The sequence below is a fragment of the Colletotrichum tamarilloi genome (assembly GCF_030869305.1).
Source record: "Colletotrichum tamarilloi strain Tom-12 chromosome Unknown Scaffold_123.1, whole genome shotgun sequence".
Lineage (NCBI taxonomy): Eukaryota > Fungi > Ascomycota > Sordariomycetes > Glomerellales > Glomerellaceae > Colletotrichum > Colletotrichum tamarilloi.
Window position 1 is genome coordinate 29,576 of NW_026849506.1, and position 23,020 is coordinate 52,595.

General features: G+C 53.9%; 8 protein-coding genes across 8 annotated transcripts; 2 read left to right on the top strand and 6 right to left on the bottom strand.

The window, feature by feature from the left end:
• Positions 1-147: 147 nt before the first annotated feature.
• Positions 148-2,136, bottom strand: CTAM01_14448 (the record flags this gene model as incomplete). The annotated part of the gene is made up of 4 exons (XM_060530448.1): positions 148-665; positions 722-822; positions 895-2,013; positions 2,066-2,136. The coding sequence occupies 4 exons, from the start codon at positions 2,134-2,136 to the stop codon at positions 148-150; spliced, it is 1,809 nt and encodes a 602-aa protein (XP_060374955.1).
• Positions 2,137-4,727: 2,591 nt separating this feature from the next.
• On the top strand, positions 4,728-5,915 carry CTAM01_14449 (L-galactose dehydrogenase; the record flags this gene model as incomplete). The annotated part of the gene is made up of 1 exon (XM_060530449.1): positions 4,728-5,915. The coding sequence occupies one exon, from the start codon at positions 4,728-4,730 to the stop codon at positions 5,913-5,915; it is 1,188 nt and encodes a 395-aa protein (XP_060374956.1).
• Positions 5,916-6,325: 410 nt separating this feature from the next.
• On the bottom strand, positions 6,326-9,031 carry CTAM01_14450 (SIP5; the record flags this gene model as incomplete). Its single annotated transcript, XM_060530450.1, has 1 exon — positions 6,326-9,031. The coding sequence occupies one exon, from the start codon at positions 9,029-9,031 to the stop codon at positions 6,326-6,328; it is 2,706 nt and encodes a 901-aa protein (XP_060374957.1).
• Positions 9,032-9,413: 382 nt separating this feature from the next.
• CTAM01_14451 (uncharacterized protein) lies at positions 9,414-9,698 on the bottom strand (the record flags this gene model as incomplete). The annotated part of the gene is made up of 1 exon (XM_060530451.1): positions 9,414-9,698. A coding segment is annotated over one exon (285 nt), but the record flags the coding sequence as incomplete, so codon positions are not given.
• A 3,657-nt stretch (positions 9,699-13,355) lies between these two features.
• CTAM01_14452 (actin) lies at positions 13,356-14,760 on the top strand (the record flags this gene model as incomplete). Its single annotated transcript, XM_060530452.1, has 2 exons — positions 13,356-13,791; positions 13,850-14,760. 2 exons carry the CDS (start codon positions 13,356-13,358, stop codon positions 14,758-14,760), a joined length of 1,347 nt encoding a protein of 448 aa, XP_060374959.1.
• Positions 14,761-15,088: 328 nt separating this feature from the next.
• CTAM01_14453 (spherulin-1A) lies at positions 15,089-15,843 on the bottom strand (the record flags this gene model as incomplete). The annotated part of the gene is made up of 2 exons (XM_060530453.1): positions 15,089-15,321; positions 15,372-15,843. 2 exons carry the CDS (start codon positions 15,841-15,843, stop codon positions 15,089-15,091), a joined length of 705 nt encoding a protein of 234 aa, XP_060374960.1.
• Positions 15,844-17,548: 1,705 nt separating this feature from the next.
• Positions 17,549-18,297, bottom strand: CTAM01_14454 (uncharacterized protein; the record flags this gene model as incomplete). The annotated part of the gene is made up of 5 exons (XM_060530454.1): positions 17,549-17,693; positions 17,799-17,876; positions 17,990-18,082; positions 18,147-18,185; positions 18,239-18,297. 5 exons carry the CDS (start codon positions 18,295-18,297, stop codon positions 17,549-17,551), a joined length of 414 nt encoding a protein of 137 aa, XP_060374961.1.
• A 52-nt stretch (positions 18,298-18,349) lies between these two features.
• On the bottom strand, positions 18,350-19,847 carry CTAM01_14455 (uncharacterized protein; the record flags this gene model as incomplete). The annotated part of the gene is made up of 2 exons (XM_060530455.1): positions 18,350-19,376; positions 19,549-19,847. 2 exons carry the CDS (start codon positions 19,845-19,847, stop codon positions 18,350-18,352), a joined length of 1,326 nt encoding a protein of 441 aa, XP_060374962.1.
• Positions 19,848-23,020: the final 3,173 nt, after the last annotated feature.

Sequence of the window (23,020 nt, forward strand, 5' to 3'; positions counted from 1 at the left end):
ATGATCACAGCCTGAATTCACACAGTCTGTGGATAAATATGGAGCAAGGACATTTAGCTTGTCACAGATGGACTTCAGTTATGCGATTGGTTATCTTGAAGTTGGTCTGCACGGCTTTCCTTCTGCAAGCAATGAGTTGTACCTGTCTCAAGACTTGACGAGCATGAAGAGTTCACCCTCCGCGGTGTTGTCACTGGCCACAAACAACCTCGAGAATTCCTTGTCAAAGACAATGCCGGAAGGTCTAAAACAGGTCGACCCCGTGCAGCTTCCGACGTTTGTGCTCCAAAATACATCAGTATAACCAGTCTTAGAGTCTGGAGCGGCAACCGGATCATATACACCATAGGTAAGCTGAGTGAACGGCACCACAGACACCTTGAATCCCGTAGCAGGTGACCTGTTCCACGAGCCATGCATCGTGACGTACAGGTTTTGGAACGCGCTGTCGAAAACGGCGCCTATGGGCGCACTATGTGCTTGGATCGAAAGTCTGGGTGCCACAGAGCGTTGAGTGCAAGTATCGTCGTTGAAGGTGCCGTTGGGAGCGACGACGAACTGCTGCCCGACCTTGAAGGTCTTGTCCTTGATGACGGACGGCTCCCAGACAGTGAAGCAGGTCGGGTACCCGTACCACTGGTCGTTCGGTTGAGAAGGATCGCCAACTTAGACGAGTTGTGAGTTGTCTTGGATTGTTTGACTGGAGAATATGGCGACTTACGGAAGTTCAGCTCTTCTGCTGGGTTGTCGTTGTGGATGTCGTAGCTCTGGCCGTTGACTGTGCGGGCGAAGTCGTCACCGCTGTTTTCCACTCCCCAAATCCTTTAACAATTACTGTCAGCTTACATGTGTTTACCGACATAAGAAAGAACAAAAGGACAAGTTAGGACGTACGCATTGTTTCCGTCCGCTGCGAGGGCTACTTCGTTGCGCAGGCCCCATCCAAGAAACCACCCCTGAGAGGCGTATGTATAACCGCCGGATGGCACACTGCGCATGTCAAACACCTTGACTACAGCACGTGCCACTGCCTTGTTGAGTGATTCATAGTCAAAATTGCTGTAAGAGCCTTGCTGGATGACGAGCAGATGCGGCGTTGCCGGCGGAATGACGAGGTTGCGTGTTGGGTGACCTCCCTGCTGCATTCCCTTGACGACAACAGTCTGCGCACTCACGCTTTGAGCTTTTGCGTCGTAGACATAAGACCATGCGGTAGTCATGGAGGTGACGTACAACGTCTTACCATCAGGCGTCAAGCCGATGCCATGGTTTAGCGAGGGGTTGCTGATCAGGGTCTTTGTGGAAGAGATGCAGCCGTCGGCCCCAAAGGTGTGAACCGTGACACCTTTGCCCGATTGTACGACGAGTAAATTGCCCTCGGAGTCAACGACCAATTCGCGAGGGCCTGTCAGAGATCCAGCAAGCTTAACGGCCTTCCAGCCACTCGCAGTTTGGTATCCGAATCTGAAGGCGCTGACGCCAGAGCACGAGTTGGGAACTGGAGACACAGGGGCGCTGTACACGATGGAGGACGATGTAGAAGTGGAACGCGGAGATGAGACAGTGGCCGTTACGCTGCTGAGTGAAACGCCTGTCCTGGTGAAATTGGTCTTGGGAGTCGTGGTACTATGCAAAGTGGATGTCGACAAGGTGGTCAGCAGCGCTGTTTTGGTAACGGCGCTGGTCGGACCTTCGCCTTCAGAATTGCCCGCTGCCCAAGATTCAAAATTGACTGCCTGAGCCGGTCGGAAGTTGTGCATCCAGTGTCCTGCGCGCTCGTGGATGCCGAAAGTTGTGTCGTTGGCAGTCGGGTCATCAACTGGCACGCCAGAGTAAGCAAACGCCAAGTAGTTTTCTCCGTTGGGGTCCAAAGATGTTGGATCGTTTCCATATGGTGCCCAGTATGTACAACCTCGGCATAGAGCCGTGGCGGAGTAATGCGTATCATTGACGACAGTGCCGGGGAGAACGGTGTACTCGGCATATTCGTAAGGTGGAGGAGTGAAGTAGCCACTAGTAATTGTCAGTGATCAAGCGGTTTCCATGGAACGAATTGGGTTATTACAATGCCATTCGAGAAGAGACGACCACGTCTTTGCCATTGACCCATACGATTGTTAAGGGATTGTATGTCATAGAGCCGCCCCAGGCTAAGGCAGCCCATCCTACCTCGATGGGGGCAGTGATCCGAACAATGGCTTCATATGGTTGACCCGTCGCAGGCCCTTCAGGTATGGCTATGCCGTAAGTAATGCCGCCTGCGTTGGTATAAGAAGCGAAGCAACGCCCTAGACTGTCGCAGTATGTTGACTAGTCTTGGGCGATGGCTACTGTCCTATGAATTAGTACAAGCCCCTAAGATACGAGTGGTAATAAAACCTACCCGAGTTAATGAGCGCCACAGCACTGAGTGCAGTGGTAAACCAACGCATGATCTCTGCCGGTCGATTCACTCTCTCGTCTTCAAATAAGGCCTTGGTAATATGGGAACATTCTGATGAGGATGATGACTCTCTAGGAGCGGGTTTGAAGTCTTTAAGTGGAGTCCAGCCGAAGGCTAACGCCAGCATTTGCCATAATCAACGGTGGTTCGGAGCAATCACCCATTCATCCATGTCGACTTGCGTAGCGACGAAAGAGGAAGTCATGTCGTATGGAAATAGTAGACAGATATGAGACCAAACACTCCGGGTGCAACAACATTGTCACAAAATATGGTACGAGAAGGGAAGGGGAAGATGGTTGCCAATATGAAGATCTGAAAGCCATTTATTTGCCAAGGCGGATGAATGCTCTCGAGACGCCGGTCATGATTCTTTACCATAGAGGGGAAAACGGGTTGGAAACGAAGGCGGCCATATAGCGCCATTTGAAGATTGGAACCCAAACGCCATGAATAGCGACGATCTGATCATCGCGGGCAATCATTCGGGAGATGGAGGCCACACCGATGGGTGGAAAGTTGCCTACAGGCCTTACATTAGGAGGGGCAGCAGGTAGGTATCGACTCTCGAAAGAGTACCAAGTGATGGGTGAGAGATTATAGCATAGGTCCCAAGCAGACACTTGTCTCGGAGTTCAAATTAGGTAGGCCACTGAGTAAACGGCGAGGGGGTAGATTCTCCATAGGGGCGGCTGACCGGCTGATCAAAAGGTCGGACGAGGGATGGTGGACAGCCAATATGAGTCAGACTCGTAGAGTAACATTGGTGCCATTACTGTTGGAACGAGACAATAAATTGATGCAGAACAAGTAGAGCCTGAAGGAAGCGAGGCTGTGAAAGGCCACTTGGGTGGTTGATAGGGAGAAGTGAGGTGATGTATTTAGAGCTCACTTGGCAGGATCTTCAGGCTAATTGCCGTCCAGTGCGAGTAGATCGATTTGTAATCGATACCATGCATTACCTGATAGAGTATTAGCCAAAATCCAAAAGAGTGCAGGCAATTCAAGATACCACGATATGGTTACCCGGAGACTGATGGACTCATCACTGGACGACGAGATCCGGGCAGAATTTGGAAACAAATCCGCGTTGCTAGAGACATTTCACTATGCCAGGGTTTCCCCGGAGTCAGCCGGTCAAATAGACACCATTGGTGTTATTGAAAGAAATCTCAAGAGAGGAAAAATTTGAAAATATTGCAACTGGAAGATGACCGGGAGCTCCACGGATTACGTGTTGTGTGGTTCATCGTGATTAGGTACCTTGAGATGAAGTACGATGCGAACCTGAGGTGCCGGTAATCGATAAGACCAGAGATAAGATAAGATTGGTAGTGGTATCAGAATCATCAGGGCACGCTGCTCGTCCCGGAAGAACAAGCGACCCCTCTTGGCCTGCAGCAATGCGAAGGAGCAGGTGCGGCAGGCGCTGGTGGCCTGTTGAGAATCAAGATCGAATTTACCCATCTTCTGTTTCCTGCAAACCCCCAGCGGTGCTTGTCTTCCTCCATCGTCCCCTCTACAAATCCACCCATTGTCATATTTCGATCGTCACAGCCATCTTGTTCCAGATGCAGCAACTCTTTCCATTTGTCTTAGGTCCAGGTACCTACCTACCTCGGCCCTCACCGCAAACATGGCAAGGTACATAGTCCCAGAAGCCCCGACACCCCAGCTTCCCCTCCAGAACCCCGCGCGTCACGCTGAGCCCCCACAATGTCACTGATATGGCCGGTCTTCACGAAGCTCGTGGCATGTCCATGCAACTCGAGAAAGATGTATCAAGTTGAATCTGTGGTTACTGAGATAGACCTCATCACTTAGTATGCTACCCCCCAAAGTCTCTAGCTATGGTCATGGCCACGAAATCAAGCTACCCATCAACCAAGTCACCATACCATGAACCTCATCTCAGCATTTTAGAGTTGAGCTCCGCGTCAGTCTATTCGGTCCTATCCGGAGCGACCAGAACAAGACCAGTCCGATTTCAGAAAGTCCCCAAAGAGAAAAGGAAGAAAGACTCCCCCACCTTTCCGGCGGGGCAAATCGCATTCGGGCATTCAGGCACGCGGGGGAACCCTGACTATCAATCATTGACGTGCTCGACTCGATGTCTTTTGAGCCGCCGGGCCTTGTGTACCATTCGTCACGGCCAGCAACGATAGCTTTTGCAGCAGGTCTCTACTAGCGAGCAGTCGATCGAAGCTACATGTTACCAATTCTCTTTCTCATTCGAAGCTAAATCTCGGTTCCTATCTATAGAGCGCAGAATACCACCCCCGAAATGGCGGCCCCACGCACAACCACAACCCGGCCGCTGTCCGCCGTCCTGCCGCCTCTGATCCTCGGCACCGCGACCTTCAACTACCAATACGTCTCGGACCCTTCGCGCATGCCCTCCGTCGACATCGTCTCCCGCTCCCTATCACTCGGCGTAAACGCATTCGACACTTCCCCATACTACGGGCCCTCCGAGACCATCCTCGGCGCCGCCCTACGCACCCTCTCACCGCCCCGCGACTCCTACTTCCTCGTCACAAAGGCTGGCCGCATCGCCCCGACCGAGTTCGACTACTCCCCGGCCTGGATACGCGCCTCCGTCCTCCGCAGCCTCGAGCGTCTCAATACCACCTACCTAGACCTGGTCTATACCCACGACGCAGAATTCGTCACCCCCGACCAGGTCGTCGCCGCTGTCCGCGAGCTGCGCCGCCTCCGCGATGAGGGCCTAGTCCGTTATGTCGGTATCTGCGGCTATCCCGTTCCCGTCCTCTGCGAGCTTGCTGAAAGGATCCTCCGCGAAACGGGCGAACCCGTCGACGCTGTCCAATCTTTTTCGCACTTCTGCATCCAGAACGATACCCTCGGTAGCGACGCGATCCTCACACGGCTGAAAGATGCCGGCGTCGGTGTCGTGACCAACGCGAGCATGCTGAGCATGGGTCTGCTCACCACCCGCGGCGTTGATGATGGGCCCATGGCGAGCTGGCATCCGGCTCCGAGTCCCCTACGCAAGCTATGCAAGAGCCTGGTTGGAATCGCCGAGGGCGCGGACGAAAAGATGGAAGAGCTCGCTCTGTACTGGGCCATGGCGAACTGGGCACGTGTAGGAAGTGCCTTTGGCAGCGAGCTGTTGCCGCCCACGTACAACGGCCCTGCCAAGGTTGGTGTTAGCGTCATGGGTGTCACGTCCGTGTCGGAACTGGAAGAGACGTTCCTTGCCTGGCAGGGCATGATGCGCGAGCTTGCGGCCCAGAGTGACCAGTCAAATCCCGCCGGTGCCCAAGCCAGTCGACTTGACAAGATTCAGCGTTTGGTCACGGAACAAATGTGGCCGGCCTTGGGCGAATGGCGGAATTACAGCTGGGCCAGTCCTGGCGAAGATTTTGTCAACCAACCTTCCGTCGCCGCCATCGATGCTGCCCTTCCTGCTGTCGCTCCCGCCGCCGCCGCCGCCGAGCCACACTTGTAACCCTGGCAGGAACCCATTCCTTTGCAAGCAAGCTGGGCATGGGAGGTCAAATTTTCGAGACATCGAGTAACAAGGGAGGGCGAAATATTTCCATGAATAAGTGGTATTTGTCAAGCAGTTCGAGACTATAAACATCTCGGCCGCTTTTCTCACATACCTATAAAAGGTAGGCCGGGTAGAGTACAGTGAGCGCTGGCCATTCACATGGCGAAAAAGCGAATAGATGAAATAAAAAGAAAGAATCACGTCTAATGACCTCCTCCCCCAAAGTTCACGCTGAACGCCTTGAGTTTCTTGGAACCCCCAGAGTGTATGCAAAACTCTTCCTCCCATGTAGCCGTTGCCATCAAATATGGCATCATCATATTTTGCAATCATCCCGTCGTCATGCCCGTCGATCCGCACTCCACTTACTGCGTTACTCCAGTCGAACTCTCCACAATGCTTTCATGGCCCAATCTCTTCGACTCAGCAGCCTCATCCGAGATAGGAGCCGGGGTCTCGGGTGTTATTGTCACTTCCGGTGTCAATGCTCCACTGCCAAGCAAAGGAGAGACGTCGCCTTTGCCGGCGCCGTCGACGGGCTCTTCGGGAATCGTTGGAGGTGGCTTCAATGTGCCGACGTTTGTCTGCACGGGCTCCTCACTGTGTGCGTCCTCCATGTGTTCCGCTTCCGGTTCGTCTTCCGCTTCGGCCTTCTTGCTCGTAGTTGCAGTCCGGCCCTCGCCTGAGGCGATATCCTGGTCATGGTTGGCCTCGCCATTTTCAATGTCAACGCCGACCATCTCTGCCAGGCTCCGAAAGTTGAACATGGGCTCCGTATTGTCTCGGTCACCTTCTTCGCTTCTATTGCCGACGCTCAGCTCGCTGGCTCGAGGATCCAGGTACGCCTGGTTGCTATAGCTGCCAGCTGCGCTATCAGCCAGAGATGATGAGATGGAAGATGCATTGCTCATCTGCCTCAAGTGAGAAGGCCCGCGGCTAGTCGTCGGGATCGGTAATGAGGGCGTGGTAGATGTGCTTTGGAAGCTGCTCTCGGATGACTGCGTCTCAACTGCCGGACGTTCTACAGCTTTGCCTTTCGAACTTGGTGCCGAGCTGGGTGCCGAGGTGGGAGAAAGGGTATTGCCAATCGGTGTTGAGGAAGCCACTGGAGAAGTCTCCGCGCTGGGTCCTGCGGAAGTCGTCTGCGCACCCTGAAGCGTGGCCTCCACACGCAAGTTGCTGGTTGTGCTATTCCCTCTGCGTCGTCCAAGGCCAAGGGAGAGGCTGCTACCACTAGCAGAGCTCTGACCAGGCCCATAGACGCTCTGCCGGTCCTGCTTCTTGAGAGCTTTACGCTCTTCCTTGTCCCTCTTTTTGGCCTCCTTTCGCTCCGCCTTTTCTTGTTTGCGTTTTCGCTCTTCCTCGGCGGCGAGAGAAAGACGGACGGCTTCCATGAACATCATATCTTCCAGCTCCTCCATCCGACTTCTCCTATTTTCCAGAGCTCCGCGCCCAGAGGAGCTTCGTGGTCCAGGCTCTGGTCCAGCTGGGGCAGCTTCACCCTCGGGGTTGCGATGGGGGCTTTCTTCCGGCTGTGGGTTGGATGGTCCAGAGGGGGTGCGACTCCCGGTGTTTCTCCGACTGAAACGCCCGGGCCGTGTGAAGGCGAAGCCGCGCTGCTGTTCGTTGTTTCCCATGAGGAAGGCCGCAGTGTGCAAAGCAGTTGCCGCTGCAGCTCTGCGTGCTTGGTGTGCTCGTTGTGCTGCGAGTTTGGTCGACCAATCCGGTCGAACCCGATCAGTAGTGACAACATTTGGGGCGTTGGCGGACAAGCTTTGAGCTCGCCGCCTCCCAGATGTTGGAGAGGTAGGCGACAAAGTGGAGTTCAAAGAGCTCTGAGATGACATGGCGGTATTTTGTGACGGGTATCCAATGGCATAAGATAGACCTCGTCGGAAAGGGGGAGCGTCATAGGTTACACCGAATTCGGTCTGCTGGCAGTAGGGGCACTGCGCGGGCTCGGATATTAGCATTTCTGGAGCTTCCTCCGGGTTGGTCGGATTCGCAGACTGCTCGGTCGGTTCGCCGTGATGCTCGGGATGGTGCGGATCGGCGCGCTTGATCTGCACGAAACATTCGCTACAGATGGGCTGATCGCAGCAACGGGTGCGATTCAGGTAGGGAGGATAGGTTAGGAAACAAATGGGACATTCGGTAGCATCCTTGTACAGGAAAACCTCTAATGGCTGTCCGTTGACCAAGGGGTCGTTGGGCAACTTGATCTCACGGGGCGCAACGTCGTTTGACGAGTTGCTGCGTGAGCCCCCGCTCAAGGCTGCTGCAAGGGCTTTTGCCCGAGGCTTGAACGGTGAGCTACTCCGCTGCTGGGCTGCGTTGGGCGACGATATTCCAGAGCCCGGCATTGAGCTACTACGATCCGATCCAACTGACAAAGATCTCGGGCCCATTGGAACAGTGAGATTGGCAAGGTTCTGGGATGACTCGGTGGGAGAGGCGGGCATATTGGACTGGGGAATGAACTCGGGTGGAGGTTGTTCATCGGCGGCCGGGATAGGAAGGCCGCGACCGGCGCAGATGAGCTGATATTCGGTCCAGTTGTCGGAGTAGTCATTGAGACCTCTCCAGAATGGTGCAAGCCGTCTTTCAATCTGCGGGACCACAACTGTTAACCTTTGCAACCAAAGCATGAGGATATTCGGAAACCATCTTACCTGCAATTGCCGCACGACGGGCTTGCTAAAGTCTTCGGGACCAGTGTATGTACCAAGAGTCACAAGGTATCCGCCATCGATGTGCTCCTCTTTCAGACTCCGCTCACGTTCCTTTTCTCTCGCGACGCGGTCCCTCTCAAGTCGCCGGGCTTCCCGTTCCTGCCTCGTCTCCCTCCGCTCGTACGGCGCATCTTCTCTGCCTGCAGCACTTGAAGATCCGGCGGCTCCTAGGCCAAGGAGATTTAGGTCGGCTCTACTAAAGCGGCTTTGCCTCCGTGAGCTGGCATGATCGTTTGCGGCTTCTCTGGAGGTGGAGTGATTGAGGTAGGCGGCCTGGCTTTGCCTGTAGTCGGTCGCCGGGTCAATCGGACGAGATTCTTTGGTGCTACTGTTGCCCATATTGGTTATCGATAGTGTGGCCGAGCGGTGTTGCTTGAGGGTTCGTCGAGTGTGGGCTCTCTCGAAGTGGACAGAGCGACGACGGGTGATCGATGACCCGGTTCAATCAGAATAACGATTGCAAGTACAACTGCGGTGGACCAGTGTCAGCCACGGCGGTAGACTATGCAGTGAGAGGTGGTCCGGCCAAGATGAGTCCGGTAGAGAGTGTTGTGGTTGTTGTTGGTGTAGTCGATGTATGGTCGCAGTGTTGTCGATGCTGGGTGAAGTACCGTCGCAATATGGTTGGGGATGAACCGAGTGTAATCAACAACGCATCCTTCAGACGAAGTGGCAGAGAGCTGCAAGCATTGTCGAGAATGGTGAGGGGAGGCAGATGGTGCTATTGATCGTCGGAGGCGGATAAGAGGTAGTAAGGTGTACCTATGCGAATGGGCGCGATGGGTTGATGGCGGGCGGTGATATCGGGGATGGTGATGATGGACGGATGGTGTTGGCGGTGCAGGGTGACGGTCCAGGGGTCGCAGTCAGCGGATGTTGTGTTTGGGTGGGTAGGTGGTGGTGGTGGTGGTGGTGGTGGTGCTGGGCTTGGGGATCTGGGACCGGACGGGCGTGTCGGGTCGGGGAAGCTTGTGACGACGTGGATGTCGTACGTGCGTGGCTGGGCACTGGGCACTGGGCACTGGATGCTGGGCGAGCCAAGATGTGAAGGTTTCCAAGCGTATGGAGACGGGCTTCGCAAGAGGACGCAGAGCGACTCTACAGTACCTTGAGTCAGGCCGGTGGAAGGATAAAGGGATGAGTGAATGTGTTGCCAAGATGGCAAATGGGGAGATGCAAAAGCAAAAGAGATGAGAGTGTGAGGTGGTCGTTGGAGGGACGAGCAACAGATGCTTAAGGGAAGGTGGGAAAGTTGTCGGGCGCAGAGGGCCGGGGGGGGCGCGGTTACGGTTGTCGGGTGCAGTGGAGAGCAAGGTTCCCAATGATGCAGGAGTGCCAGGTAAGGAACCTAGGTACCTAAGGTAAGGTACCTATTCGTAAGGAGGAAAGGTACCTTAGTTCAGCAAGGTGTAAGGTAAGGTAGGTAAGGTAGGTAGGTAGGTAAGGTAAGGTAACCAACCTGCTGAGGTACCTTGTGGGTTAGCAGCGACGGGAGACAACAAAAGTCAAGTGGCCTCTATGCTGTAGGACTGCTCATGATACTATTTGATTCATACAAATGTAAAACATTTCAAGCCGAATGACAGATGAAGAAGAAAGGCCGATTGTTGCTACTCATTCTACCAGTATACCGGAACCTACATACCTACTTGGATGGTACCTTATTGGCTGACTTCCGTTTTACCTTGGGCACCTCACCTTAGGTAAGTACCCAGGCACGTAGGTAAGCGTGGTAAGGTGGTAGGCACGTAAGGTAAGGTGAGGTAAGGTAAGGTAGCTGTCGCCGATGTTGCCAAGGGAGATGTGACGTCTGACGTTGTATCCGTACTCAAGCTGTCAAAACGGAAAGAAAGAAGAGGGAGAACTGGAGAAAGTGGAAAAGGATACCTAGCAAAATTGTGCAAGTGAGGTAAGGTGGGCGGGTGTACGAGGCCGAGAATCAAGGCAGACAGGGTCCAACAGAGGGAAATCGGATCCCAGTGTGGAGAGGCCGGTAAGGTGCAGTACCTTAGGCGAGTGTGCGGCGCGAGGTTACCTTGGATTGTTTCCAATGGGTAAGGTAGAAGCATCGGGCGGTTAAGTTATGGGAAGAAGAAAGGGTACCTCAATCGGCTGGTTGTTTGGGCATCTGGGCATTGTACCTTTTCCAAGGGGATTTACTGTGTACTGTGGTAGTTATCCGTTGGGTACCTTACCTCACCTTTTACCTTTGGGGGCGGTTTGCTGAGGTGGATGAGGTGGATGAAGTCTGGACCGAAATCGCTGGCTGCACCGGCCCGGCTTGCTTCTTGGCCTCAGATCTACGCTCTTGGGACCTGGAAGGCACTCCCAGTCTGCAAGGCAGGAGATGACCTGAATGCAAGTGGACTCGTCTTTCCTTCCCTTGGATACTGAGTAAGGTAGGGTGCAAAACCTTAAGGGAAGGAGACTCCTGTGGTTTCTTTTTACTGGATTCGTAATAACTCATGAGAAGTGCCCGCCGCGTCTCGACAACCTCCTTCCTTTGTACATCAGTGGAAGTCACCATGGTCCACGGCACCTTCCAATGTTTTCTTGACGCCAATGAATGAGAGAGGAAGGGGCTGGAGACTACGGAGCACGGAGGGGCAAGAGGTTGTCGTGGAAGGTGGAGCCCATCTGCAGCCTACCTTAGGTGCGTGCCTGCCAACCCAAGGTACCTTAAGGTGGTAAGGAACATACCATCGGCAAGACCCCTCCTTTCCCCGACTTCCAAGATGCACTTGAGCCATGAGGCCCTCCTCACCCTTATTAGCTAAGCACGCCTGTCCATCATGAGGGATCGACCGGTTTGATGAGAAATTGATGAGGTGAGAGCTGAAAACCCTGCTTCCGGTCTTTCCGCAACCAGTCACTGCCATTTACTCACGGTTACTGATGTTATTGCTAACTGTCACTCGATTTGGTACAAGTATGTCGTTACTTAGTTCATGTCCCTCCCTTTTGACGTCCATCAACACCACGAACGCTTTTGGTCATCAACACTTATGTGCCCCCTATTCAGCCTCCAATCCGGCACTTGGACGACTCATCGCTGCTATGTCTCATGTCTCATCCAATCCACCATGACCCCCGCGGCACCCCTTGCCGTCTATTGCTTCCTGGTCCCGAACCAACGCGGCAAGTGCCTCCCAAAGCTCCCGACGGGCATCTCCCACCTAAATCCATGAATCTTGCGCCTAGAGCTTCATGCGCACGACATCTCGCAACACCCCGTCCTGCAAAGCTATGATGCCTCACGGGCTTGAGCGCCTGTTGCGCCCAATGTATTCGTACCGCTCTCTGCTACTGCCTTAGTCTAAGACTCCATGGTGGTACTACCAAAGATGGAGCCCGCCTTCGCATCTACCCTATGCCTATGCCTATGCCTATGCTGCTCCATGTGTCAATCGCTAACGCCATGCGATGCGACTCAACAACGGATCCTCTCCAGACAATCGTCTTTCATCATTCATGCTCGCGAGCCTCCGACCATGTCATCGACCTACAGGAGGAGTGCTACCTAGGTTGGTTGAATTACACGGCACGTCTCAGCCCGGGTTTGTTTCCCTGCAGGCACTCTAGGTACGACTAACAAAGGAACGCCAAGGTGGTTTGCATGTGCTGGCTGGGCTAGACACTGCAAAACGTCATGTACAAATTGCAATATACACACGATATCTGAACAATTTGTGCTCTATGCTGCGTAGGCTTGCCTGTGGCGGTGTCCAGCGGATTGACTCGACGCAAGAGTCCGAGACAGGCACGCGCTGGGAAAACGGCTTCGTTCCGTGGGGTGCCTCACGAGCTGCCGCCATGGAGGCACCCTCTACATCTCCAAAAAGCCCCGACCGCCTGCCGCCTTATCTCTGTAACCAATGCCATGACACTGTCGCGTGATTCTCTGAGACACCCATCCCACCATGTTGGCGGCGGTGAGCACCTACATCAAAACGCCAACTGCACCCCACGTCGCACAATGGCTGGCGCTTCAGCCGCCAACATCTTCTCATCGATGCCATTCCCGCATCTGCCATGGTGGTCTACTTACCGCAAGAGTGTCCTAGTCATGTAATCTCGAGATGTTGGATGGCCGAGACTGGCCTGAAATAGCATGCGTGAAGCGAGAGGAAGTTGGATCCAACAGAGAAGTCAGATATGGAGGTTTTCAAAGCCTCGAATACGTCGAGGCGAGGTCAGGAGCCATATCGCTAGCACGTCAACTCATAACTTGAAGTGAGTACAACTAACTAAATGTACTCATGTCGCGAGTACCTTACCAGTCATGCATGGAATGACAGTGTCATACGGGGCCCAGGTTATATCTCAAAAGCGCACACCCAAGGAAATCTTTCCTCGGCTTAAGCTAGGTTTGTGATTTACAGGACAATTACGGATAGTTTAGGCCATAAGGAGTTTACGACAGATTCAACGATTGCAAGCTCTTGGCAGAGCGGGAGTCGCATCCTATCCATGTCACTGGTTTGGCTCTGTTACGTCAGCAGTGTCGGCGATGAGGAAGCCGACCACCGACTGAGGAAGCCCAGGTCCAATAGGCGGGCGGGAAGAAGTCCAAGCTCCAGTACCTGAAGTTCCCAGTGGAAAAGTTCACGATTTCGTCAATCGTATCCATTGCGACGTCCTGGCTCTAGTGCAAGTCATCCCTATGGCTGGTGGCCGCAATACCAAGTCTTCAGGCCCTGTGCCTCCGTCGCGAACGCTGGTTCTCGACAACGGCGCGTCGACCATCAAAGCAGGCTTCGTTTCCGACGACCACACTGACGAGCCTCGAGTAATACCAAACTGCATCGCCAGAGACAGGGCGAGAAAGGTCTACGTCGCATCCGACCTCGAAAAATGCCATGATTTTGGCGAAGTTCAATTCCGGCGACCGGTAGAAAAGGGGTACATTGTCAATTGGGAAGCTCAAAAGGAGATTTGGGACCACGAGTTCTTCGACGACAAGGCGCCGCAAAAGTGCGATCCTTCCGAGACCAGACTGCTCCTTGCAGAACAACCCAATTCGTTGCCTATTCTACAGGCCAACTGTGATCAGGTAATCTTTGAGGAATATCAATTTGCCAGTTATTATCGTGGTATTGGTATGTGGTTTTAGCCTCTTGCACGTCTCGTCGACTTAGCTGACCTTTATCTTCCTAGGGGCCTCCTTCAACGCGTACCACGATATCCAAGGTATCCTTCAGACCCCCCGAGACCCGAATTCGGTGCCCCAAATTCCGGCTGAAGCTGTACTGCTCATCGACTCTGGCTACTCCAACACTATTGTCATGCCTCTTCTCAACGGCAAGCCCCTTCACTCCGCTGTTCGAAGACTGGACGTCGGCGGGAAGCTCATGACAAATTACTTGACGCGTTTACTCTCTCTGCGATACTACGACATGCGAAACGACACATACATCGTCAATGAGATCAAGGAACAGGCAAGCTATGTCTCACTCGACTTCAATGGCGACCTCGAGAAGACCTGGAAGGGTACGAGGGGCGAGAAGAGGGAGCCGTACGTGACGGGAGCCGGCATTGCCAAAGACTACATACTGCCCGACTTCCACACCAAGACGAAGGGCGTCGTCCGAGACTACGACCCTGCTATGCACACAAAAGCAAGAAAGATGGCAGCACGCGCCGCTGACAACGACGAAGACATACTCACGCTTCGAAACGAACGCTTTTCAGTTCCCGAACTACTCTTTCAGCCTTCCGACATTGGACTCCGACAACCCGGCCTCGCGGACGTCATCATGCAGTCTCTTTCCGAATTGCCAATTGGGCTTTGGCCGGGGCTCTTGGCTAACATCGTTGTCGTTGGCGGCAACGCCTTGTTTGCTGGCTTTATCCAGCGGCTGGAGAAGGAGCTTGTCAAGAGAGTTCCCGATGCCTGTATTGTGAGGGTCGCGCATCCCGTCGACCCTATCACAAGCACCTGGCATGGCGGTGCCGAACTGGCCAAACACTCCGATATTCATAAGCTGTCTGCCACTAAACAAGAGTATGAAGAGTACGGCGGCGCATGGGTTGCTCGCAAATTCGGCTCTGGAAACACTGGTGTCTGAACCTTCACTATTCCAAGCACCAACTAGAGCGGTTGGTCTATCAAACAGCCCTAGAATCATCACATCCCCGTATGCCCTGTGGGCGTACATCGCAGGTCTATGGAAACCAAAAACAGCCTCCATCCCGGCTTCTACACAGTCGAATATTTCTTGACTATACCAAACAGACTGCTCCACGATGCCATCTGCCCCGGGTATTCATATTTCGAGCTTTTGTCGATACGTTTTGGCCGAACAAGTTCCAACAACATGGAAAGTCTTTACAGCCATTAGTATCGACCACCCCTTTTGTCTATATCGGTACGGCTGTGGGCATACTATAGACAACCTACTTCGAGCCAGTAGCTTCGCACCGTTTCAGGCATTCTGCGGTGCCAACCGCAGCACCAGTCCCGACAGCCGGGATATCTCGTCGTAGCTGTGCAAACTTTGCTGACAGCGGGTTTCCTCCCAACGCTGCTGCCACTACACTTGGAGGAAGATCGAAGAGTCCATTGGCGACATTATGGGTGCCGGCGTCTTCTGAGCTCAGAGCCGAGATCAGAGTAGCATTATCGCACCCTGGAGTGGTGAGCATGGGACAAGATATGGAGGCTCGTAACGAAGCTCACCTGTGTTTTGCATCGTGTGCAGACTGCCTTGGGGAAAGATTGTCATCATTCCGGGCGCCAACGTTGTCTTCACCATCCGAGCCCCGTTCTCCAGCGTCATATAGGTCTCGGTAGTCCCCTCGACAGAAACCACATAGTTGGAAGCACGAGCGTGGTAATGCGGCGGCAGCATAGCGCAGGGACCAAGACTGATCCAAGCCATGGTCATACCATTGCCAACCGTTGCTGGGAAAGTTGCGGCATTGGCGTTGACGACGCCCCCGGGGCTGTTGGTGTGGAATTCATGGGCGAAGTAGTTAAATGTCCAGTCTTTATCTTCTGGTAGAATATTAAGCTTATCAAGTTCTGTTGGACTTGTTCGAAGCGATCGAACACGATCTGGGTAAAGTGTGTCGTCTGTGGCGTTAATGAAGGCCGCAAATAGACACAGTGACAAGAGAAGCCGGGTTGGCGACGGGGCGGAAACGGCCATGTTGGACGAGGTGGATACGGTTAAGGCGTCCAGAAGGCGTCCAAGTATGTCTTAAAGATGCCGTTTCGAGATCGATCGTCCTCCCTCCGTCGACCCAGGACAAGGCGAACTTATACTAGCTCGTGAGGCTCAATTCAGTGGCCAGGTAGGACGCATAGATCCTTGGAAGTCACCACGAGATCTCAGGGAGTGCCATGGTAACGGAGCAGTCTCCGCTTGAAGTATAGGCCAATAGGACATAGCAAAAAGGCACAGAAAGCCATCTGCTGGGATTTCCATCTAACTTTCTCGAGGCCAATGCCGTTATCCTGGGTATGCGATCACGAGTATCTCCTCACGCAGCGCACGATCGACATACGACGTACATATCGTCTGACAAGAGAATGGAGGGAGACGAGGCAGGATCTCGGGAATAGGAGGACCCTGACAAAGCACAGAAACCCTGAATATTTTGTGCTAGGGGACGGTGCGACTTACCACGTCCTCTCGCAGCTGGTAAATGCTTGCACCTGTGACAGTCAGGGCAAAACTGTCCAACCGAACCGGCCAGGACGGAGACAGCGACTCTGGCTACAACGGGTACTCGAACAAAGGATCTCCTCGGGCTTGGCATGTCAATACAAGGACTAATGACAATCTCATTCCTGTCGAGAGCTTCCAATCGTCCCTACAGTCTTTTCTGCCTGCGTTTTCAGGTCATCACTGGAAATATGCTATGAACAAAGAGTTTCAACTTGGCATGTGACTTGAATTGTCCAGAGGGTCGTCCCAGACGACAAAGTTGCGCCCGAGGAAGAGAGGAGAGAAAGCGAGGCACTGTTGTATTTGTCCAAGTAAGCTCGTGATACCGCCACTCCCCAGCTTGTCTATCTCGTACCGCAAGCTTTCCCCTACGTAATTATAAGCTACTCGATAAGGCCCTGCTTCCACAGTATCGTATAGCTCTATCCTTTCACTTGGTCATTGGACTATCTCATTTCATTGGATGATACGGAGAGAAGGGTCTTGACCTTTGCGCGCGTTAAAGTGTGGCTCCTAGAGAGCCTCATAGTCGAGGTGACGGCCGAGGTCGGAACCTACCTTGAAGCTATCAGCCCAGGCACATGGCAGGCGTTCAGCATCGCACTAGGACCTGTATACCTTCACTAAACTAATCTGGAAGCTTCCACGGATGGGCCGAGGTTTGTGGCTCGTGACGACGAATGAATTTCGAGGCAAACTGTCATGCAAAATGCCTGTGAAACAGACCTGTTTATTCCCGGAAATAACCAGATTGATCAGCTGGGTGGCACAACAATGTAGTGGAGGCATCTCTAGCATCTCCTTATCGAATGATGTCTTCCTTCCTCACACGAGATGTCGTTGACGGTCACGGAACTTGATCTGACTTGAATCAGCAGGAGAAAGAATCGAGGAGATGACGACTGAGGCTGACTGAAGCCCGAGGAAAGGGGCTCACTAGCGGGAACACGATGGTGATAGTCTCGCCTATGAACGGGAATTGCAGTTGGATCCAAACAACCGCCTATAGACGTCACCTGCACAAGTCTCACCATCACAACACAATCTGGCTAGAAACGGGACACAAAAAGTGGGTGCAAAAGAGTTGGGATTGAGGTCAAAAGGTCGTCTATACCGCTAAACCATTGGCAATCAACGCCTCAAACGCTTTGCTTCAAGGGTATCTCACAAACGATGAAAGCGCTTAGTGACGTGACGAGAGCTCGCCGGCTCTGTAAATATAGCCCATGCAGAAAATCAAACAGTACACAAAGTTGGCCTTCCGAGACAAGCTGTAAATCGTGACCCAAAGCTGACGAGAAGCTCTTGGGAGCGCCGCTTTGCCGCGCCTGAAGATCCAAATATGAGAAAAGTCTTGGAATTTTTCAATCCCGTGAGTGCCACTAGCCTTCAGCTTCAGTTGGTCTCAAACCCCGTGGGTTGCGGTGACTGACCGGCGATCGGCGTCTGTCGTTTCGCCCGGATGACACCCCCTTAAAGGTGTCGCAAGAAGCGACCACGGCTCGAGCACCCTACCGAAGGAGTTAGCGATCTGAACGCGTCAACGAGGTTGCGGGGATCGAACAGTCACACTGTGGATGTTAGCCAAGGCCCAAGAGATACCGTTCGTCAGAGGCGGTCTTACGAAAGTTGAGGTTGACCCCTCGTTGTGAACCAAGCAGTAGCCACCGCAGCAGCCTCTACAGAGCCTCTGTGTACGATCAATGCAATCGTGACACTGTTTTCTTGCCATCAGCTCGGGTCTCGTCGACGGAGAACTTGGGTCTAGAATCGCCACTTACATTGCTACCGCATTCCCAGCAGCTTTTTGCGATACGAGCCTAAGGTTGATAACCTGTGTTAGCATCATCGGGTTCCCGATCATGACGCATACTCTTCGCTAGATGACAGGAAGTCGAGGGGGACGAGGAAGGGGCGGACGATGAATAGCATTGTGGCATACACTTTGGAACAGGCCGGGCCAGACGGCAAAAGGATGTCCGACTCAGCCCAGCAACACCCTCTGCGCATCAATGACCTCGCCCATGATGCAGTCTGGGAAGCAGGCGCCATTTCGTACCTTAATCTTGGGCTGACTCTCGTGCTCTTGGTGCTGGACCCAAGCACCGCCGTCGGCGTCGACGACAATCACGTCGGTATCGGCCAGCTCGGTCACGGCGCTGGGTGTCTGGTAACATTCCTCGCACCACCACTTATTGCAGCCCGCGCAGTATCTCTCTCGCAGGCAGTCGATGCATCGAGCGACGAAGGACGTTTCCGATCCGGTGCAGAGCTGCGGTGCCGTTGCGGCCTTGACTGACGATGCTAGGAGAGGCGGAGGGGACAGGAGAGGACGTTGAATCGCCGGAGTCCCGCTGTGAACTGACATGCCTTCGGGTGCAGCACCGCAACCGGCACAGCCGCCCAGGGCGACTGTCGCCACGGCCCATTGCCGGGCTGAGGCCGGGGTTCTTACCTTGCCGTAAGCAGGCGAGTTCATATGGTGAGGCCCGGTGCAAGCAACTGCATCAAAGGCAATGATACCGTGGCAGTCGACCAGAGTGTTGGCCCACTCCTCGACCAGCGGACGTGAAATAATGCGGCCTTTCCTATAATACCAGTCCTCTTCCTCGCTTCGAAGAGATGATGTCAACGCCTGCTGCGACTTGGCATTCCACCCTGCGCTGATCTGCGCTGCGTGCGAGGCGGTGCCAGAGGATACACCGGGTGATGCGAATGAGGGCAGCGGAGTGTCCTTGGCACCGAAAACGTAGAGACCCTTCAGCCGGGGCATGCCCTCTGGCCGCGACGGTCTGCAGGCATATTGAAGAGATGCGCACAGCTTGCGCTCGTTCAGGTTCTTGACGCCGCGAATGGATAAGAGTCGCACGCTGTAGGATGGGTCGAGAATGATTTCGTGGCAGAGCTCAGCCGTCACGGACAAGCCGTCTAAGATCAGCGTCTGGACATCTTGGAGTATGTTCTGTCGGCGGATGCCTGAGAAGATGCCTCTCAGCGGACCGGAGTAAAAACTGGTGAGAATCGCGCGTTAGTCGAGTCGTTCTACCGCACCATGGTCGGCCCTCTCCGGCATCCCCACCGCGTCGAACTGGCCGCGACGCCAGGGGGGGGGGGGAGCATTGGGGAGATGAATGTCACCGACGGTGGTAGGAGGTGGAGTGGAGTGAGGTCGAGTGGACGCACTCATCTTCGGTCAGATTCTCATCAAGTTGGACATTACGCCAGACTTCACCACCGCGATCAATGCCGTCGATTTCAAACTGCGCCGCGCGTACGTGGATCAGATCAAGATGGCGGAATACGCCAGAGGTGTGTTTGATCAGTTCTCGGAATGCTCGGCTCGTGGAGGCAAGGCTCAGACGGTCATAAGCGGAGAGGTGAGGAGCTGTGTGGGCGAGGATGAGAGGATTGGACAGGAGATGGAGGAGATTGGTGACCGAATTCTGGTAAAGCGTGTAGGCGTCCTCGACGTCCTGGAGCATGTTAAGGCGAACGCGCGCGAAGGGTAGAAACGTGGGAGCAGAGACGAGGTATTACGCGACGGCCGTAAACCTCGAGGGTCTGCGGCGATCAGTCTGGAGGTTGAGAGGTGGTGAAGGTGCTGTTGTAAGACGGGAAAAGAGCGGTCGTAAGCGCAATCGCAATCGGAACTTGGTCAGACTGATGATGCTCACTGTTTACATGGGAAGATAAGAGCTTTCGGCTTGGTAAGGTAGAGATCTAGACTGCCAGACAAGAGACGTCTTGGGGCGGACGACATGTCGGTCTAAATATCTACAGCATCGAGCCCTGACTGGTACAGGAGAGACGATGGTGGGCTACGTAGTGCCTGGGCAAGACAAGAAACGTGGGAGTGTCTATCCTTAGCTTTGCGGTGAAGAGGTACCCCGTCACGCCGTCAAGCAAGGCGAGACAGGGAACTTTGGAAGCAATACCTACTGTGTAGATGTACATCGAGCAAGGGACCTTGGGGGTCAACCGCGCCGTACGTACAGTCAACAAGATGCGCCGAGAAATGCAGCACGGGCAGGCTAGAGCTGTGCAGGCTAGACCGGTCCAAGGTCCAAGTGGATGGTCGTCCAGATTGCCCACACACCCGCCCCGTGCCATCATCCACGTCCCATAGCTACCTACCCACGTCCCTCCCCTCCCATCCGGGCCTTCGCACCGTAGTGGCTGGCACAGAGCGAATAGCGGAGGGCAGGTAGAGACGCAAGAGTCACAAGTGTTCCCACTATCCACTTGTTGCTCGCCTTTGGCTTCCCCAGGAGCTTGCAGGGCAGGTATTATCGGCAGAAGGTGGTAGCGTGGGTGGTAGTGTAACCGTGTAGCATCCATCTGGGGTTGGCCCGGTTGGGTCGACCGTCGGACCCTGAAAGAGAAGATCGGCCGTGTCCAGTCAATGGAGCCATTTGTGGCAGATGGGGGGCAAAGAATAGTGCGGTTGAAACGGAAGAGCTTCAACCCGCCGCCTGGTGCGGTCTTGGCAACTGCAGAGCAACAGAGAAGGTCCGCTGCGCTGGCACCTTTGACATTGATGCTGAGAATCTCTCTAAAGTATCCGTCTGTCGCGTTTTGCTACTCGGTACCTTACTCCGTGCCAAGCATGCAGGCGTTTATGCGCCTTTGCTGACTTTGAGCGGGAGCTTGGGAACAGAGAGAGAGGGTGTGCGTAGAGTCAGGAAAGCCAATAAGGTACGGACCGAAATGTGAGGCACTGGATGGGGAGTGATGTGTATGGAAATTGCTTGAAGCTTGGGTGAAGGCCCGAAGGGTTGTGGAAAGGGGGTGGGGGAGGGTTGGGGGTGATGATCCAAGTAACGGTGTGTTGTTGAGTTCTGGTGCGGTGCGATGAGATGAGACGAGTTGATAGGCGTACCTACAATAAAGTATAATGCTCCATTAGGTCAGGTGTGTTGACATTCTTTCATCAAAAAAAGAGACACCGAAAACCGACACTGGAGATCTAACAATGTTGGATAGGTTGTCAAGACTTGATGGGGGTTGGGTCTTGAGTGAGCCCTGATGCGCATAACCGCCCTGTCTCGTCCGAGATAACCGGTAGGATCTGTAAAATGATTGCGCGACATTCGTACGGCTATAGAGAGACAAGAACAGGTCTCCCCGGTCACGCTGAGCATCATCCTATCGCTATGTACGGTCAAGTACGGATACAAGCGCAGTTTCTTGACTCCTTCATCAGGATGGCGCTCTCATCTCATTCCGCCCCATCAAGCTCCATCCCGCGCAAGAGAGAGGTCTGTGGAGTCCAAGCTCCAATGAAGGTTATCGAGCTGGGCATGTCTTGAAAGTGTTACATGACCAAATTAGCCGCTCCAACCGCTTAAACCTGCCATGACTGAGCGAGGATAGCTGGGCTGGCTGGTTAGGTGATTGTTGAAGCCCACCACCATCTGCACAACAGCACGACTGCCGCAGCGCAAGCTTGTTGCTGGTTCGCTGTTCGGTGTTCCTGGCCGAATCAAGTGCGAAAGCTTGGTTGGGGTTGGCTTTGCCGGAAATGGTGACTTTGATCCCATCCCCAAGGTTAACGAGCCATAGGTGAGAGGTACTTCAACCTCACATACCTAGGCTGCATACGGTACAGCTTCGCTTCGTGGGGTAATAACAAGATGCCAGTTGGACTGGTTCCGCTCCGCTGCTCTGCGCTGCCACTCTGGCAGTCTCACGGGTGGCCACACATTGTCCGTACAGGACTACACTCCTCCAGGCTCTAGTGGTGCCGCCTTCGACTTTTGGCTGTCAACCGCCGATAAGATGGCGCCGTAGCACAGCGGCACGTTCCTTGGCCGGCGCTCGACTCGAGCTGCTCATGTCATTGTGACCACTTTGCGTATCTCGGGTCATGGTGCCTCAGATTGGAGTTGCGACTCGCATCGGAGCGACTGTACGTGCACGCCTGTCCGTGCCTCTGCCTCGAGAGGTCCCATGTCTGCCTCATTGCTCGGTACGGAGTTGCGAGTTGCTGCAAAGACGTTGAATAGTGTCGAGCAAGCTGGGGAAACACAGGGAGCTGCGAGTCGCGAATATCCATACCAATTGTGTGCTCCGCACTCCGTACATAATTGGTAATTAATAGGTGGTAGGCTAGAGGGGGTTCCTATGCCTATTTTGGGTACTGTTTCGGCGCGCTGATCCGCTAGCCAGCCCTGCTCCGGGGGGCACGGAGTGACAGTCCGGAGTCGCGGAGTCGGGAGTTTTGGCCACATTTGTTTCTGTTGGTTTTGGTGAATGGGGAACCCAATAAATAGTAGAAGCATGAGGTGTCAAGGACTCAGGGTGTGTTGCAGTGGTTGAGCGCTCAGTGGTTCAAGTGTTTAGCGAGCTGGGATATAAGGCTTCTTGGCAGACGCACATCATGATTCAGCTTTATTTGGCATGATTGGTTGAGTGGTATTGATTTTATCTTGGTTTTCTGATTGCGCGTAGAGTATTGGTCAAGGGCGTGCGCAGAAGATTGTTGAACCGGCAATGTGCCAATGCCCATTGTCTCGCCTGCGTAAATTGAGAAGGTCTGAGAAGCTTCCCATTTGGACTCTTAGAGGCTTGGGGCCTTGGAGCAGTACCGTGAAGTGTGTTTAGTAAGCATTTCTTTCGTTTCCATTCTCGCGATCGTCGGGTCGCACCTTAGGTC